Source organism: Talpa europaea (assembly GCF_964194135.1).
Source record: "Talpa europaea genome assembly, chromosome: X".
Taxonomy (NCBI): Eukaryota; Metazoa; Chordata; class Mammalia; order Eulipotyphla; family Talpidae; genus Talpa; species Talpa europaea.
Genome location: NC_140081.1, coordinates 46,242,749 through 46,260,706, shown reverse-complemented (window position 1 = coordinate 46,260,706; position 17,958 = coordinate 46,242,749). Strand labels below are relative to the sequence as shown.

Sequence of the window (17,958 nt, the reverse complement as noted above, 5' to 3'; positions counted from 1 at the left end):
CTGTCACTTAAAGTTTTAAACCTAGTCATTCTTTATAATGTAACCACCCTGGGAGTTGACCACGCCACAACCTGTAGAACTGGAAAAAAATTAGTCTTAAAAATACAGATTAATAGATAATATTCCTTGATTTTTTAAATTTTCATTAAGAATTAGGAATTTTAAGATTACATTTATGGAAAATACAGAAAACAGAAAAAATGTATTTTCTTTTTTTAAAAAAAGATGTATATATTTATTTACTTACTTATGCATACAAGAACTGGGGTGTAGGTCAGGGGTGTGGGGGGTGAGAGGATTCACCAGAGACAGAGTGGGAAGCAGAACAGGCAGATCTACTGAGATACACAGCTAAGGGCAGCAGCAGATAAGACAGGAGAGATTTGCTGTGCCACGTGGGTTAGCTCCCTGGCCAGGGATCAAACTCATGCTGTAGCAATGATAGCCCTGGGAATATTGTATTTCTTTTAAGTAAAAAAAGAAAAAAGAAAAATAATTTTTTACTCAAAACTAAATGAATGTAGTATGCTGTAGAAGGTCTGTCAAAGTGACAGTAATTAGAAATGAAGCTACCTAAAGGGGGAGGGAGGATTGGGATGGAAGCAAAATGAGGAGGGGGCCCAACACACTATGGTGAAGGGCTGTGGGTGGTGGGTGGGATGTTTGACACATTGAGGAGGTATGAACCTGTTCCCCTAAATCATATAAAGTGTTGTAAATCAATGTTACCTCAAAAAATATTTTTAAAAAGTGGCAGAGATTTATGTAGAGAAATCTTAAGAAACAAACTTTATATATATGTGGTCAAGTTGGATAAAGTCAAATCAATTGTTATAAGGGTTTTTTAAATTAAGTGTTTGATATCAGTATTGAACTTCTATAAAAACATATTTTAATTTCTTTCATCTACTAAAATAATACAAGAATTCTTAAATATGGTCACTATTAAACAGATTATAAACTGTTAGTAATCTAAAGACCTAGAGTTTCAAGTTCTCTGGTTAACTAAACAAACAATAGTCAATCCTGTGAACATTGCAATGAGTTGTCAAAAACATATATTTGCTCTTAGAATCTTTAATTGTTACTGTGGGTAACTAAATTTTATTTCAAATAATTTGTGTGTTTTAAATTTTCTAATATCTATGACGAACTATCCCCAGAATCAAACTCTAAAATAAAAATAAATATGGCAAGTCTTAAAAGAACTCCTAAGGCACCCTATAAAAATAGTCTCTCTCCTTTGTGAGAGGGAAAATATTAAATTAGGTCTATTTGGGGTATTAAAACATCATGGGAAGAAGCACTGTCAATATAAAAAATGTATATAAAAATTAAAATGGATGTTCTAAAAATTATGTACAACTTCCTAAAAGTCTAATATGTTCTGGAATATTATAACTTGCCAGTTCCAGTTATTATTCTAAAATATTACATGCCACAAATTAATTGAGCAGTCTTTCTCATCAAATATGTTATAAGCACATCTTTATAGTAATTTTAAAATCTTTTGCTATTTACAGAAACTATTACTTATTGTAATGTTTTGTATTCCAAGAAATTTAAAGGAAGAAAACTTTAACAACTACTCTGGAAAAGAGGTTTATCATGGAACAAAGGATAAAATATTGCAATTTGTGGAGAAAGGGGCTCATAAATATTGCTGACAAAAGATCTAGATTTTCTACATAGGACTAAATAGACCACTGAGGACCTTTTTTGTTTAAAATATTAATGGTTCATTTATATTTTGGTTTTATTCTCCCCAGATTTATGAAAACATTGTTCTTACTATACTTAATGCCAAAAAACCAAAACTAAAACCAAAAACCAGGATGGGTTTATTGGAATTAGACTTAATTTACTAACAAATTTAAGTTATTATGATTATTTGGTAAAATTGGGGTGAAGATGGAGAGAAAAATATATATTTTAGTAACCTATTTTTGTGGACATCAAATTCTAATCCTCTTAATCATTGTTAAGGTTATTGGTTTTTTCCTGAAAATTGGATTGGATCTAAAATTTCTCTAATATCTGAATATGGCTTTCCAAATTAACATTTCAGATTTCCTCTTAATCTTTTGACTTAATTTAAAATACTGTTCTTTTTCATCCACAAAGAACTCACACAACTCAACAAAAACAAAGTAAACAATCCAGTCAAAAAATGGGCAGACGACCTTAAAAGACACTTCTCCGAAGAAATGCAAATGGCCAATAGGTACATGAAAAAATGTTCAACATCCCTCATAATCTGGGAAATGCAAATTAAAACCACACTGAGATACCACCTTACACCAGTAAGAATGGCACATATTTAAAAAAAACTACTAACTACAAATGTTGGCGAGGATGTGGTGAAAAAGGAACTCTCCTATATTGCTGGTGGGAGTGCAAACCGTTTGAACAGCTATGGAAAGCTGTATGGAGGTTCCTCTGTCTACTAAAAATGGAGCTACCATATGACCCGGCAATTCCACTCCTAGGAATCTACCCAAAGGACACAAAAACATTAATTCAAAAGAATACATGCACCCCACTGTTTATTGCAGCACTATTTACAATAGGTAAGACTTGGAATCAACCCCAAATGCCCAAAAATAGATGACTGGATTGAGAAGATGTGGTATCTATGCACAATGGAATACTATTCAGCAATCAAAAAAGATAAATCACAGCAACATGAATGGAACTTGAAGGGACTATGCTCAGTGAAATGAGTCAGAAGGAAAATGAAAAATACTGGATGGTTTCACTTATAGAAGGATTATAGGGGATTAAGGAAAAATAATAACAACAAAACCACACAACATAAAACAAAAATACCTAGATAACTATAAATCAGAGACATTCTGCAGGGGAGGGAGAAGGAGAAGGATCAAAATGAGGGCAGGAAGAGCACAAGGGAATATGGTGATGGTGCATGGGTGAATTGGTGGTGGAAATTCTATGGGCAATACACCTGAGAAAAGAAAGCAAACATTGTAAGGAAATATATAAAACTCTTTCTAAAACCACACAAACTAAAATGAAAATATTTGATATCAAATTTGACATCATGAGATACAATCTTCATGCATAATTGCTATTTTCTGAATAGCTGATGACATTGGAGACACTGCAAGCCAGAAAAGCCTGTCATCTGAAGATGCTTTGAATCTGGCATCTAAAAATCCTTTGCTATTCCCCCAATGAACTTTTGGTTTGCTTCAATCTTTTTTTTTTTGTAAGATTTATTTATTTATATAAGATCTGAGGTACAGGCCAGAGGGGCTGGAGGGTGAGAGGATTCACCAGAGACAGAGCAGGGAGAAAAACAGGCAGATGAAACGAATGCACTGCTGAGGGGAGCAGTGGGCCAGACAGAAAAGGTCTGCCTCGCCATGTGGGTTTCTCCCTGGTGGGCCGTGAATCGAACCCGCACTGCAGAGGCCGCGGACAGCTTCACAGTGCTGTGCTCAACCTGCTGCGCCACCTGGGAGGCCCTACTTCAGTATTTAACCTTTGTTTTTCTTTTGTTTCTACCAAAATGTATTTTGTTACTGTTTGCACAATAACTTAACTTTGGGACCCATCCACAGGACTGCTTCCAGAAGTTGGAGACAACTATTTAATTGGTCTTATCTATTCTCACGACAGAGAGAATGATAATCCAAAATAATCGAACAACTTAATTTCTAAATTGTGCGACTGCTCACATTTTCAAAGGTAGTACTATAGGAGAGCAAAAATCTGCTAGAAGACCAATCTAGCCGGGAATAAAAATTTCAGTTGCTCTGTTGTAGGTATGGGTTGCCCCTAAAAGCAGGTCCCTTCCTTAAGACTAAATTTTATGATAACCTTAAAACTGATCACATTGTAAAGAAATTGGATACTGCAAGAGATACATAAACTTTGTTTTTTTTTCTTTTTAAAGAACTTTATTAGTATGTATTTCATAAATTAAGGAAAAGCTCATTTGCCAATGAGAAAAACCCTTATTTTACAATACAAGTGAGAAAGACAGCAAGGAGATATTGGTACTGTAACTTAAGAGGTATACAATCTTTGAGTACCACCGTGTCTATTATCAATTAATATGCTTTTAGTCATCTTATGTTTCCTAAAGATGTTCCTCCTTACTGTGTAAGTCCTGAGGACTGGATACGCCATAAGATTTGGAAAAAAACAACATTTTGAGGATCAACTGCAGCCTCAGTGGAGAGAGAGCTATGATGATCTCTTTAGCTGTCTCCCTGTGGAGATAGGTACCTTATTCAGGTCCAGGTTATAGCTCTTAATGCTTCTTTTAGTCCTGAGGTTAGGAATCTGTTTAATATTTAAGGTTATCCTAGCTTGTTTGAAATGATGCCTTTAGTTATGGCCCCCTAGTTACATAATCACTCAACATGTATGTGGTCTACCCAGAAGCCATGAGTATTTATAATTAAATGTAGAAAAATTCTACTCCTCAAACCCAGACCTTCACCCTTAATCATCAAGAAATAATCAAGGTGGCCATTGCCACCACCTAATCAAGATTGAAGATTGTACACACTCAAGGGTGGACTGAAACCAACATCAATTTGTTCTCAGATCCCTAGGCAAAACAAAAACAAAAACAAAAACCTTAACTAAGTTCTCCTTTAAGGCTTGTTTTCACAGATGCAGCAGATCTTGACACTTTTCTACAAATGACACAACCTGAGTATGCACAAATGCAATTAACCTTAAGCTGATCCCCAAACCAGCCAGAATGAAGAAACCTCTGATGGAACCAAACAAAACAGAAAAAGGGGGGGCTACTCAGACTACATTTAGAGGTAAGGTGGACATCAGCAAAAATCCCAAAAATCCAGTTATCTGAAAAATCCTGTCCACAATTCTCCACTTTATGATGAGACAAGTCTTGCAACTTCCTCATTCCTGCTTTTATTCCTTCTTTTTTCCTCTTCTATAAAAGTACCTGCCCACTTGAGGCAGGGGTAGCAAATATTTGATGTGTCTCTCCTGCCTTTTTTCTTATCGATTTTGCAATAAAGCTTTCTTTTCTCAAAAGTTAATGTCATAGTACTGGTTTCTGCACACATTGGGCAGTGAACCCATTGCTTAATAATACTTCCCTTTTACACCTTCCCTGATCCCCTCAACTTGATGTAATATTTACTTTCTCTGACACCTTAACATCACTTCCCTGTGGCACTTTCACTTACCACAGTCAGTCTTTCATTATAGTGACTTGAGTGTACGTCCAGCACTCAGACATAAAATGGGTACAATGATGGAATGAATGATTAGTTCATCTCTGTAACTACATAGTAATTGGCTTCTAGTTGACTCACTGTTGTAGTCTCACCAAGGACAGCCAATGTGTTATACATAGTATTTGCTTTTTAACTGCTGAACAGGTTTGAATGTCTTAAGCACCTCTGTGGACAACCCTCGCCATTAGATGCTATATCTACCTCAATGACCTTCAAGATTGAGGATTTATATCACAGTTTCTAGCATAATCACATAAAAAAGGAAACAGTGAGTATAATAGCTAAACTAGTAGAGGACAACAAAGGGAATGCTGAAGATAATCTGAAAAGTCAAGAAGCCTGAAAAGGCCAGAAGCTTATTGAAAGATACTCAATACCACTAATCACTAGAGAAATGAAAGTCAAAGCCACAGTGACATGTCATCTCACACCCATTAGGATAACTTCTATAAAAAGAAAAACAGAAAATAAGGAAGTGTTGGTGAAGATGTGGAGAAATTGAAATTTTTGTGCACATTTGGTGGAAATGTAAAATGGTCCAGCCACTATGGAAAAGATCATGAAAATTCCTCAAAAAAAAAAAACACAAGGAATTACCATATGATTCAGTAATCGTTCTGGCTATATATCCAAAAGGATTAAAAGCAGGGCTTCAAAGAGCTATTTAAATACCCACATTCATAGCAGTAAAATTCACAATGACCAAGAGGTGGAACCCCTGTCCATCAGCAGGTGAATGGAGGAACAAAATGTGGTATATTTATATAATGGAATTTTGTTTATCCTTAAAATAAGTTAATCCTGTCCCATATGATAGAAATGACTCTTAAAGACACTCTGTTAAGTGAAATAAACTAGTTACAAAAGGACCAATTGTATATAATTCCACTTATATGAAGTAGCCGGAGGAGTCAAATTCACAGAGATAGAAGTAGAAAGGTGGATGCCAGAGATGGAGGCAGAGGGAAATTGGGGAGTTACTGTTTAATGGGTGCAGGGTTTCAGTTTGGGAAAATGAGAAATTTCTGGAGTTGGATGATGATGCTGATGGTTGCACAGCAACATGAATGTAATTACTGCCACTGAACTGTACACTTAAAAATGGTTACCATGTTAGATTTCACATTATATGCATTTTACCAAAATTTCTAAAAACTTGAAAAAATGCAAGCAAAAGAAAACATTTATGTTTATTCACATGTATTTTCAGTTAAGGCACATAAATGCCACTCATCCCTAATATCCCTCTCCACTGGAAACCGTTAAGATTGGTGGGAGGTGCATTACTAGGAGGTAAATCATTGCCTTCCTGGACCCTTACAAGTCAGTGTTGGATATTCCCTCTACACTATCCCTGTCTGAGGCAGTGTCCTTGGTGAAAGGAAAAAAAGGAAGAAAAAATGTGAGAAAAAATTCATTTTCTGGGAGAAAAATGAGAAAATTTTATTGAGAAAATGTTTCAGGAGAGTCAGCACAATCTGGGTAACTGTGTTCCAATACTATACACAGGCTTTCTGGGGTGGGGCAGACCCCACTCCTGAAAACATCAAGTCACACAGCTCTCTTTTTTTGGGAAATTTTTTTTTTTTTATTTATGCATACAAGAACTGGGGTGTAGGCCCGAGGTGCAGGGGGTGAGAGGATTCACCAGAGACAGAGTGGGGAACAGAGCAGGCGATTGAATGAATACACTGCTGAGGGGAGAAGCGGGCGAGTCAGGAAAGGTCTGCTACGCCATGTGGGCAGCATCCTGGGCAGGAATTGAACTCGTGCTGCAGTGGCTGCAGACAGCTTCATCGGTTGCATCTTAACCCCTTGCACCCCCAGGGAGGCCCAGGCCATCGTGGTAATATCACTGAGACTTAACCACCAGGGAGGTGCTTAGGCCACCAGGGAGGTCCCAGCTCTTCCTGTCTTGACCATCTGCTCTCTCTACATCACATTGTCCTACTCTTTCTGGGATCCAGACTTGAAATGGTGGCTATACAATGATGCCAAGTCTCCTGGGACATTCACATGCCCCTTATTTTCCCAGCTAACCACTGAAACTTGTTGCAGAGGTACTTGTGAGGAGGTTAAGATACACATAAGGAAAGCAAAAAAAAAAAAGTGAAAGCTTAGAAAGAAATAAGGATACCAAAAAATCGCTTCCTTCTCTTTTTTTTTTTTTTTTTTTTTTTTTTGTTAAAGATCTTTTTTTTTTTTTTTTTTAATAGAGGCATGTTTTATTTTATTTTATTTATTTATTTGTTTGTTTGTTTTGTTTATACATGCACTGGGTACAGTCAGAAGCGCGGGAGGGTGAGAGAATTCACCAAAGCCAGAGCGGGGAGCAGAGCAGGCAGAAGGACCAAAGTACACTGCTGAGGGGAGCAGCGGGCGGCAGGAGAGGTCTGCGCGCCATGTGGGACCCTCCTCCGGTGGCCGGGGAGCAGCCGGGGATCGAACCGGCGCTGCAGAGGCTGCGGGCAGCTTCGCAACCCAGCGCTCAACCGCTGCGCCACCTGGGGAGGCCCTCGCTTCCTTCTCTTGATAAAGTTAGAGTCAAGCCATTGAGTGACTGAGCTTGGCACAACTTGATTTCAGTAAGACTCAATAAGTTCTGATTTTTTGGTGTCACTGATCTCTTTTGCAGTCTGAGGAAGACTAATGGATCCCTGCTCTGAATAATATTTTTGAAAAATTTATTCACTTTATTTAAGTGCACAAAATAAAATACACAGACTTACAAAGAAAACTCGTATTAAAACAGAATATTATTAAAATGTGATATAGTAACATGCTTCTTGATTTATGCAGCAAATTACCAAATCTAAGTTCAGTTCCAATAACTACTAGAATTTTGAATAGTTAAAAGTGTAAATGAAATTTTGAGGTGCCTGCAACTATTAGCACAGGAAGTGAAGATCTCTGTGATATCCATCACTGACAAATCCAGAGGTGCTGCAAACATGTCTGTGGTTTGTTGCCTACCATTGTCATTTCAATTTCAGGTGAGTAAAAAGAAAGGGCTAAGCCCATTTACCCAGCAATGATGATTATCTCATCAAGTCCACTGAACAGCTGGACCTTTCTCAAAATTCTGTCTATTGAGTCACTTAGGCATTCCTCAGATTTTCCAGAATTTTCTCACTATAGTCAACCCTGGAAAATCACCTCCCACCTACCTAGTAATACCAACTCTGCAAGCCACCACCACCTCTGCCCCCCTCCCTGAATATGACCCTTCAGTTAGTTCAGAGCGGGATTCCTGAGAAGGCCGAGGTGATCTTTAAACCAGAAGAGTCACAGGCTCACTCATGGTCTTACTCTGAGAGTACCTCTCAGTTGGGAGGGAAGAAATCAAGTGTAGCCATCTCTTCCAGGGGGGAAGCACAGTACCCTCCCAGAGGGAGGGGACCAACCATCTCTTCTGAGCCCTCTATATTGGCCTCTTTCTTGGACTATTCCCCTGTGCTTTCCAGCCCCTAGGTTTCACTCACCTAAAATTATATAGAATGGGATCCAATGCATAACAGAGAAGGTGCGGAGGCCCTCATGAAGATCCAATCGGGAGAAGAAGGCCATGGCCATGGTGCTGTTCCTAAGTGGCAAGAAGCCCAAACAGAAGGCCAGCACCTCTAAAGCTGAGCTGATTATAGGTGCTTTGCTTTAATCACTTATCACTGACTCTTCACTGCTGGAGTTTTTTCACTTCAGCTAACCTTTCCTCTAATCTTTCCTGCTCTTTGCCCCGCCCCAACTTCCTACACACACATCAGGTTTCAGATCAGACCATCCAGTCTCCTTAGTATGCATCCTTTCTCCATGGATGCCTTACTGCAATGAGGCATAAATGGCCTTGGGGTGACTCTAGTTGTGTGTGTGGAAATCCCTGATGAATTAGTGCAGGCAAAGAGAATGGCTTAGAACTCTGAAAAGCTACCTTCCCCTGCAAGCATGGCCCCCATGGTTGTTTCTGTTCTAGTGGTTGCTCTTTGGCTCCTCCTGTTTTTTGCTGAGAACCACCTCATATACTAGAGCTTTTTCCTGCATATCCCTCCTTTTCCCTCTATTGCCGGGGTCTCTGTATCAGTGGCCAGATACTGTGTAGCAGAGTGGGAGAGGCATTGCACAGAGAGCAGACCCAGATTCCAGTCCCAGTTCCACCATGTTCTTCCCATGACACCTTTGGCAATTTCTTCATCTCTCTAGATCTCAACTTGGGCATTCATTGTTGGAAGGCATTATAGTGGTTAGGGATGGGACTTTTAGAGTCAGATAGCTGGAGTTCAGATCTCAGTCCTGCCACAAATTGCTGAACCCCATGGGTTTCCCTATCTACAAAATGGGATGATAATAGTACTTAATTCATAGGGTTGGTCTGAGGATTAAATGAGTGAATGAGTGTAAAGTGCTTAGCACAGGGCCAGTGCTTATACAGCTGGCCCTGTATAAGTATTTCTTGTTAATATTATTTGTTTAATTCATTGAATGTCTACTGAATGTCTACTAATATGTTCACACCAAACTTCGCAAAATTAAAGATTGTCTGCAGGTTCCAGACTTTTGGATCCATGTCTTCTGTAACTGTGCATTTAGCATTTACTATTTGCCAAACACTGTTGTAGGTGCTGAGGATTCAGTGGGGAAGAAGAGAGACATGGTTTCTGCCTGGAACTTAGAGTCTCATGGAGGAGACAAACATTAAACAAGGAGGAAAATGTCACCAAAGATTTCTAAATACTTGAATTTGTGATGTGTTCTAAAGAAAAAGGCCAGTATGCTCAGCATAAGTTCCTGAATATAGAAGGTGCTCAAAAATGTTCTGGATGTTATACAGAGGGCTGCTAGGAAAATCCAATATAAAATGGTACCAAGTGTCCTACAAGAACTAGGAAATATTGATTCCTTGGCCTTTTCTGGGGAGATTAGCAGAACTTGGTTTTCTTCCCTGCCCCCCACTTGGGATTGGGCCTCTTGATGAGAAGACCAAAATAACTCTTCAGAGTTGAACTTAGAGTTCAACTTCAGAGTTGAACTTCCTTGGTATGTTGCAGAGACGTGCTTTTGCTCCTGATGTACCCTCGCTGGCCGCCTGATAGGCTACTTCCTCTCTCCCCTTTCCTTTCCTTTTCTTCCCCTGGCTGGCCAAGGCTGTCAAGCTCCTTGGCATTACTTGGCCACATTCAGGGTGAAATACTCAGAATTTTCAGGGGAGGAGGGAGAGAAGCAGGAGAGGCAGGTCTGGCTCATTTAGGGGACCACAGATGTGGAGAAGGCTGGAGCTCTGAGGACAGACCAGTTTTACAGAACTGAGAGCCCCAAGGCTGGTAAGTAGGCCCTCCTTCACTTTCAGTAGATAAATAGAAGCTGTTTAGAAAGGACTTGAGGTCACACAGGGTGCCAGGGGTAAGGTAAGGACAAAGAGATATCCGCTTCTGTCTCCCACACATCTGACTCAGGCCACTCAAATAAATGCAGATAAAGGAGGGCTACTCCCCTGCTCCTGTAGCAGGATGAACTGGGCAAAGATCTTGATTGGTCACCCCCTCCTCCCCAAAACAGTGCCTGCTGTCTGAGCTGGAGCTCTCTTGAGCTGAATGGACAAGTGTAACACAAACACTGGGGAATGTAGAAAGAGCAAGTAGAAGAGAAGTAGGCCAGAGACAAACTCTGAACAGCCAGCACTCATGACTTCCCAACTGCAATGCAACATCAACAAGCATAAGTCTAGCCGCTTCAGAGTAAGCAGTGCCCAAGGAAAGGGGGCCAAGGAGCACCACAGGCCTGCCAATTTCATTCACATTTAAGGCTGACATGAGTCTCAACCTCAAGAAACTCACAGTCTAGAGTGTGAAGTAGACATAATCACAGACACCTGTGTGGGGTATGGGGAGGGTGAGTAGGGAGAGAAGCACCCACCCCTGGGGAGATCATGGAAGGCTTCACAGAAGAGGGGGTGCTGCGGTGAGGAGAAATGGGCTAGGCATGGATGGGCAGTCCAGGAAATACTGCAATTAATTGGCCAAAGCAGAAGATGTTAAGAAGCTTTGAAGGAGTAACAGAAAAACAAGAAGGAGAAGAGGAAGGAAAAGTGAAGTGGGTTGCTGAGAAGGAATGGTGGAAGCAGCCTCAGGACTCTTCTTGTAGTCAAAGGTTCACCCTCAGTCTTCAGAATGACTCCTTTTCTAGAAATCTTGGGATAACTGAGGTTTTGCCATAATGTGTCTGCTTCTGATCTTTCTCTTTCTTATATACCCTTATTTGGATAGGCATTGGGTTTTCAGCTCAATTAAAAACACTTATGGGGAAACCATTTAATTCTAGGTGCCATAGAAGTAAGGTACACACATAGTCCCTTCATTCCCTAAATTTTTACTGAGACCTGCTGTAAGTCTGGTATTTCTCTAGGTTGATGCACATGCCCATGTGTAAGTGTGTTTTTGTGTAAGTGTGTGTGTGAGTGTGTGTGTGTGTGTGTGTGTGTGTATGTGTAGGGGGGTAGTGGTAGCGGAGTTGAGGTGGGGAGGTGGTATATTTTTCCCCCAAATTATGTTTATTGAGGAAAAATAGGTTTATGTCATTGTATCTGCTCTTGGGTTATAGGTTTAAACTTCTACAAATGTGTATTTCCACATCTTGCCCACTACCAGTGCCCCAACAATCCTCTACCATGTTCCACTTGGGCCCCTCCTTCTCTTTCCCCCTCCCACCTCCATCACCCATTTGTAGTGGGCTCCAACCTTTAGGGAAGCACGGGACTTGACTTTTGCTATGATGGCCCAGAAGGCACAGAAGTCTGGAGGTCTGCTTTGGCACAGGGACTAGCTTAGTTTGACAAGAACCCAGGTTCATGGAGGGAAGTGGAGAAGGCTGGAAACTGATAAGTAGGGATGTTTTTCTTACAGAGAGATCTCTCCATTTGTCTAGAGGTCAGCGGGTCTAGAATCAAGTAAAAGTAGATCCAGGATGGATGAGTCGAGGAGGGGCTGTGGCAGGTAGGACAGAATGGAGGGGAGGGTCTTTCAAAATCCCCTGGAGGTCACTGGATCACTTCTCGGGGCAGGTAGCCCCCTGGGGATCAGCAGCATCTGGAGTCTTGGTTCAGGCTAGTGTGAACAGCATGGGTGTTTGCTTGGGGCTAAGGAGTTGCCAGACACAAGTTTTTCATTGCTAAAACCGGGACAGTCTTAGGCAAACCAGGATAGGCCTTGTCACTGTTACCGAACGCCGGCCTCAGTTTCCCTCAGCCAATAAAAGGAAACTGAGTTCGAGGAAAAGGAAAGCGGTTTTATTTGTCGACAAATGAGAAGGGCGGCAGACTCATGTCCGAAAAACCACCGTCCTCCTCTTTGCAGTGGGCAGGGATATTTATACAGGGGGAGATGGGTAGGGGTCCGCGAAGGGGAGGGGGAAGGGGTCCGCACAGAGACAAGTGGGCGCCAGCTCAACAGGGAGATGGATGGGTGTCAGCTCATTCATCTTAAGGGAAGGGGAAGGTGTCAAGGCACAGAAACGGGTGATCGCCAACTTGTTTTTCTTAGGGCGAGGGGGAAGGGTCTGCAGGGAAACCGGTGGGCGCCAGCTTGTTTTTCTTCCCAAGGGGAGGGGAAGCTGCAACAAATGGGAAAGACAAGCCATCAATCCTGCCAATGCTAGATAAGGGGAATTGCAAGAAATGGGGAAAGACAAACTTGTTAACTGTATCAGAGCTGGCTAAATAAGCTTAATATAGCAATGTTATAGACTAATCTTCAGTCATTAAAAGTTATGAAAATTATTATCAGGCAGACTGTAATATATGACATGTTAAAATTTAAAAGCAGAGTATAAAGAAGCCTTCTACATTGAATACACTTTGTAAAAATGTAGTCTCTTTGTGGTAAGATGAAAGGAGGTTTCAGAGAAATGATTGCTGCTGCTTTAAGGTGAAGGGATTCTGAGTTTCTTTTATGTAAAGTTGTTTGAATATGAAAAGAAAGAGGCTGATGAAGAAGTGTGATTAATGATGGGACTCATTCATTCAGTAATTCATTCCGCAAACACTGAATGCTTGCTTTGTCAGGAGGAAAAAGCCAGAAACAATGCCAAACTTCTCAGGGTGAGCACTGAGCAGAACATGGGGTCTGATGGAGCGAGAGGGGTGGGGAATGTGATGAGTTAATTTCAAGACTGTGGACTTTGACTTACATCTGTTAATCAAGAGAAACTGTAGTGGATGGTAGGATGTCGATCCAGAGAGAAAGGTCAAGGTGAGGGATTACCATGGGTACACAAGTGGTCAGGGAATCTGGGGATGGGGAAGCTCACCCAGGGAAAGTTGAGAAGGAAAGGAAAAGACAGTTTACATAAAGCTGGTGAGAAATCTTTCTGCTGAGTTCATCTCAGTGTCTCTGAGCCAGGGCCAAGGGTGTCAGGGTAGCAGAGGTGGCATCTGTTGCTGAGTATTGAAGGACCTGAGTTTAGACAGAAACCCTCCCTCCCAGTCTGACCGCCGAGTCTCAAGACCAATGGCCTGGGACTGCTCTTTGCTGTCCAAACAGTTCTGGTGGACTGGCTTAGAAAGCATATGGGAAGCCCCGTGTGAGACGCTGGGGTGGAGGGTTTAAAAGATTAACTTCAACAAAGAGCGGCAAGGACTGGAAGGCGAGAGCAGGTCTCAGACGCATGTGCTCCTGAAGGGCCTGGCCGGCAAGGCTCATGAAACTGTTGCTCAAACATTGGACCAAAAGGAGAGTGGTTTTCCCAAGAGCAGTGTTCTTTGTGCTTTCTAGAGGAGGACACAAAAGCATTGATTCAAAAAAACACCTGTACCCTATGTTTATTGCAGCACTATTTACAATAGGTAAAACTTGGAAACAACCCAAATGCCCAAAAATAGATGACTGGCTCAAGAAGATGTGGTATATATACACAATGGAATATTACTCAGCAATCAAAAAAGATAAACTCATGCCATTCGCAGCAACGTGGATGGAACTAGAAGGAATTATGCTCAGTGAAATAAGTCAGAAGGAAAAAGAAAAATATCGGATGGTTTTACATGTAGGAGGATTATAGGGGAACCAAATAAAGGGAACGGCCTTTGTAGCCTGGCTGATGTGGAGTCCAGGCCCAGCAATGTCCTCATTTACAAATTGAGACTGAAATAACATAGGCTTTGTGCTGTTGTTGGAAGGATTAGAAATAATGGACAGCCCCAGGTATACAGTCAATGCTCACTGTATGGCAACTCTTCTTTTCCTTCTGCCACTCCAGAATAGATTGCCCTAGGTCACTGCTGGGTTGCAGTCAATCTCTGATGACTTTATTGCCAGTTGAGACAAGAAACTGAAATCTAAGGCTTTGGTCACCATCTTTCCAAATGCTTTGTCTAAGGTGGCCTGGTGGGCAGATAGGTAAGAGCTGTGTCCATCTAGGTGACAGTGCTCTCCTTTGTCAATCACCTCATAACACAAAGAAAAGCATTTCACAAACCTCTTTGCTGGTGGTGATGATACATAGACAAGGAGCTCCAGAAGGCACCAAGGAGCAGGACTTCAACACAGTTGCGGAATACTGCTGAAAACCCAGCACCTTGCCCTCTGTTCCCCTGCCATATTTTACTCCACACTCTCATGAGGTGTCAGTAACTGTTGAAAGCGCTTTCACATACTGGATTTCATTGCCTTACTCTGGCCTGTGAGGTAAGTAGGGCAGATGTTGCCTGCATCTGGGAGGGGCTAAGTAACTACAGGGCTGGGACTAGAACCTAATCTCCTTACGTAATATGGACTAGCAGAACAAGATTTTTTTAAAAAAAATTTATTTATTTATGCATACAAGAACCAGGGGACAGGCTAGAGGTTTGGGGGGTGAGAGGATTCACCAGAGACAGAGTGGGGAACAGAACAAGCGATTGACTGAATATACTGCTGAGGGGAGCAGTGGGCGAGTCAGGAGAAGTCTGCTGCGCCATGTGGGCAGCTCCCTGGGCAGGGATTGAATTTGTGCTGCAGTGGCTGCGGACAGCTTCATCAGTTGCTTCTTAATCCCTTGCACCACCAGGGAGGCCCAGGACCAGATTAAAACTACCTTGGATGAATGGGTTAAAAGAAATTTGTGAGGAAATGGTGTGCAGGTGGAGAGAGCTGTTTTTGCAAGGAGACAATGTAACGAACTGTAGGTAATGCTGTAGGGTTATCCAGCAGAGACAGGTGGCCCCGTGCCCATTGTGCTATTGAGCAAACTGGTGGCCCAGAGTATGCAGAAAAGGACTTTGGAGTTCAGATGGCAGACAGAAGGATTTTGTTTCAAAAGGTCCAGCAACAACAAATGTTGGCAAGGATGTGGTGAAAGAGGAACTCTCCACCATTGCTGGTGGGAGTGCAAACTTGGTCCAACCACTATGGAGAGCTGTCTGGAGGTTCCTCAGTCTATTGCGAATGGAGCTACCATATGACTCAGCAATTCCATTCTCAGGGATCTACCCAAAGGACACAGAAACATTGATTCAAAAGAACACCTGTACTCCTATGTTTATTGCAGCATTATTTACAATAGGTAAAACCTGGAAACAACCCAAATACCCAAAAATATATGACCGGATCAAGAAGATGTGGCATATATACACAATGGAATACTATTCAGCAAACTCATGCCATTTGCAGCAATGTAGATGGAGCTAGAAGAAATTATGCTCAGTGAAATAAGTCAGAAGGAAAAGGAAAAATACCAGATAGTTTTACTTATAGGAGGAATATAGGGGAACCAAATAAAACATCAGGGGAAAATAATAACAATACTAAACACAACACAACAAAACAAACAGTTATAAACCAGCGACATCCTGCAGGGAAGGAGGAGGGAGAGGGATCACGGGGAGGGAGGGAGGAGCACAGGGGACTGTGGTGATGGTGCACAGGTGCATTGGTGAAGGAAATTCTGTGGGGACTACACCTGAGGGGGTGGGGGGGGAAGCAAATATTGTTTAAAAGTGAACAATGATGTAAAAAATATATAAATAAAAAGAAAATTAAAAACAACAACAGCCAAATGTCCACCTCCTTTCCAAGTTGTTTGAATGAGAGAAGTGGTCTGGGGGACTTAGGGGGCACAGGGCCACCCAACTGGGGGGTGGCAGAGTCCTGAGGATTGAGACTCAGGATTCTTAACTCCAACCTCTAGGGCTTGAAATGAGCTTAGTCATTCCCCTGCCCTGTTTTTCTCACTCTGCCTTTGAGAGAAACAAGAACAGAAAGGACAAATCACTGGTATGAAAAGAAATTGTGCTCACTCCCTTTACAAATCTAATTGGCCTCCACTTGATGTGGGGGGAAAAGGGAAGGGCGACTCCCACTTGTCCCTCTGGTCTACTTGTTAGCTATGTGACTGAAGTCACTCCACCTTCCTTAGTCTGTGTCCTCTGTGGAATGAAGCCACCATCTCCCGCCTGCCAGGTTGTAAGAATGAAATAAACAGTGGATGTGACAGGATTTTTGTAAACCACACAGTATTATCATCATCTATGAAAGCTTTGAATCCTCACTTCCTGGAACCCACCAAGCCCAGCTCACTCTAGGACCCTGGAAGACTTGACTCGGATAGGAGTAGAGAAGGTGGTTCTTTTTTGTTTTCTCCAGCAGTCAGGCAGGCAGGCTGGCAGAAGTGGAGAGGAAAATGGAGAAAGATGGGCTTGCTCCCCACCTCTGTCTTATTCTCCAGCTGAGGGGCAAATGGTGGGGGAGCTGGCCGACACTTTGCTTTGGTGAGCCAGCAAAGCAGGAATTTCTAGAGTTCCAACGATGTATAAGTGATGGTTTTGGTTTGGATTTTCCCAGCAGCTCCCTCTTTTTCAGCAGCTTTAAGGCACATAACAGAAAGTACAAGCAACTGGGAAGCACATGGCAAACGAGAGGAGCACAGCTTCTGACTGGTGTGCACTTAAGGGAATCACTCAGGTTATATGTGTCTGTTTTCTCATCTGTAAAATGGGGTGATGCTACCTGTTTTGCAGGGTCATTGTGAATACGTTGAAATGCTGGGGCCAGTGCCTGGCAGAGATTGAGGCCGGATCCCTGTCCATTTCCTTTCCTCTCTGAGTGGACAGCCTGCAGTCATGGAGCTCAGCTGGACAGAAAGCACTCGCTCCTCAGGTGCTTGAGTCTGTTCATTTCATTCTCACAACCGCATACATGGGCAAAATGGAGAAAGAACTCAAAGAAGTGTTATTGCCCAAGGTCACACAACTTGCAACTTTGAGAGCCAGGATTCTAACCCACCTTGGTTAGTTTGCCTCTTAGACATCAAGGTGTGATGGGCTTAACCAAGCTGGATCTTCTGGAAGACCCGTCTTTAAATAGACCTGGCCTGAGGGGGTAATGCCAACTTGGCCCATTATGAGAATTAACTTGCGCAGCTTCAAGGGCAGTCTATAGACTGTGCTAGAGGTAACCTGGCAACAACTGGGAGCTAAAAGCAGTTTCTCAAATCCTGGGGGAGTTTATCTGCCCTCTACCAGCTTCAGGAGCTAATGTTGTGAGGGTGCAAAAAGTCCTTTATTAAGCAGTATACAAATATATTATGGGTAGTCTTCTGTCATCTCCCACTAAACACAACCTCCTACTCATCGCCTGACAGCCCTCCACTTACCACCCTATTATAACCAAGAGGGAACCGAGTCTCCTTTTCAAATCCATCTCCTAAGCTAGCTTGCAGAAGCTGGGGGGAGGGGGGGAGGGCTGAGTCATCT

At 42.0% G+C, this 17,958-nt stretch overlaps 1 protein-coding gene across 1 annotated transcript in view; it reads right to left on the bottom strand.

Moving 5' to 3' along the window:
* DGAT2L6 (diacylglycerol O-acyltransferase 2 like 6) overlaps window positions 1–8,819 on the bottom strand; it is a gene marked incomplete at both ends in the record, with an annotated part of 44,605 nt that extends 35,786 nt beyond the window's left edge. The window contains one exon of the mRNA XM_084258110.1: window positions 8,729–8,819. Within this exon, the coding sequence (XP_084114236.1) occupies window positions 8,729–8,819 (91 nt within the window). The remainder of the gene's footprint in view (window positions 1–8,728) is intronic.
* Window positions 8,820–17,958: the final 9,139 nt, after the last annotated feature.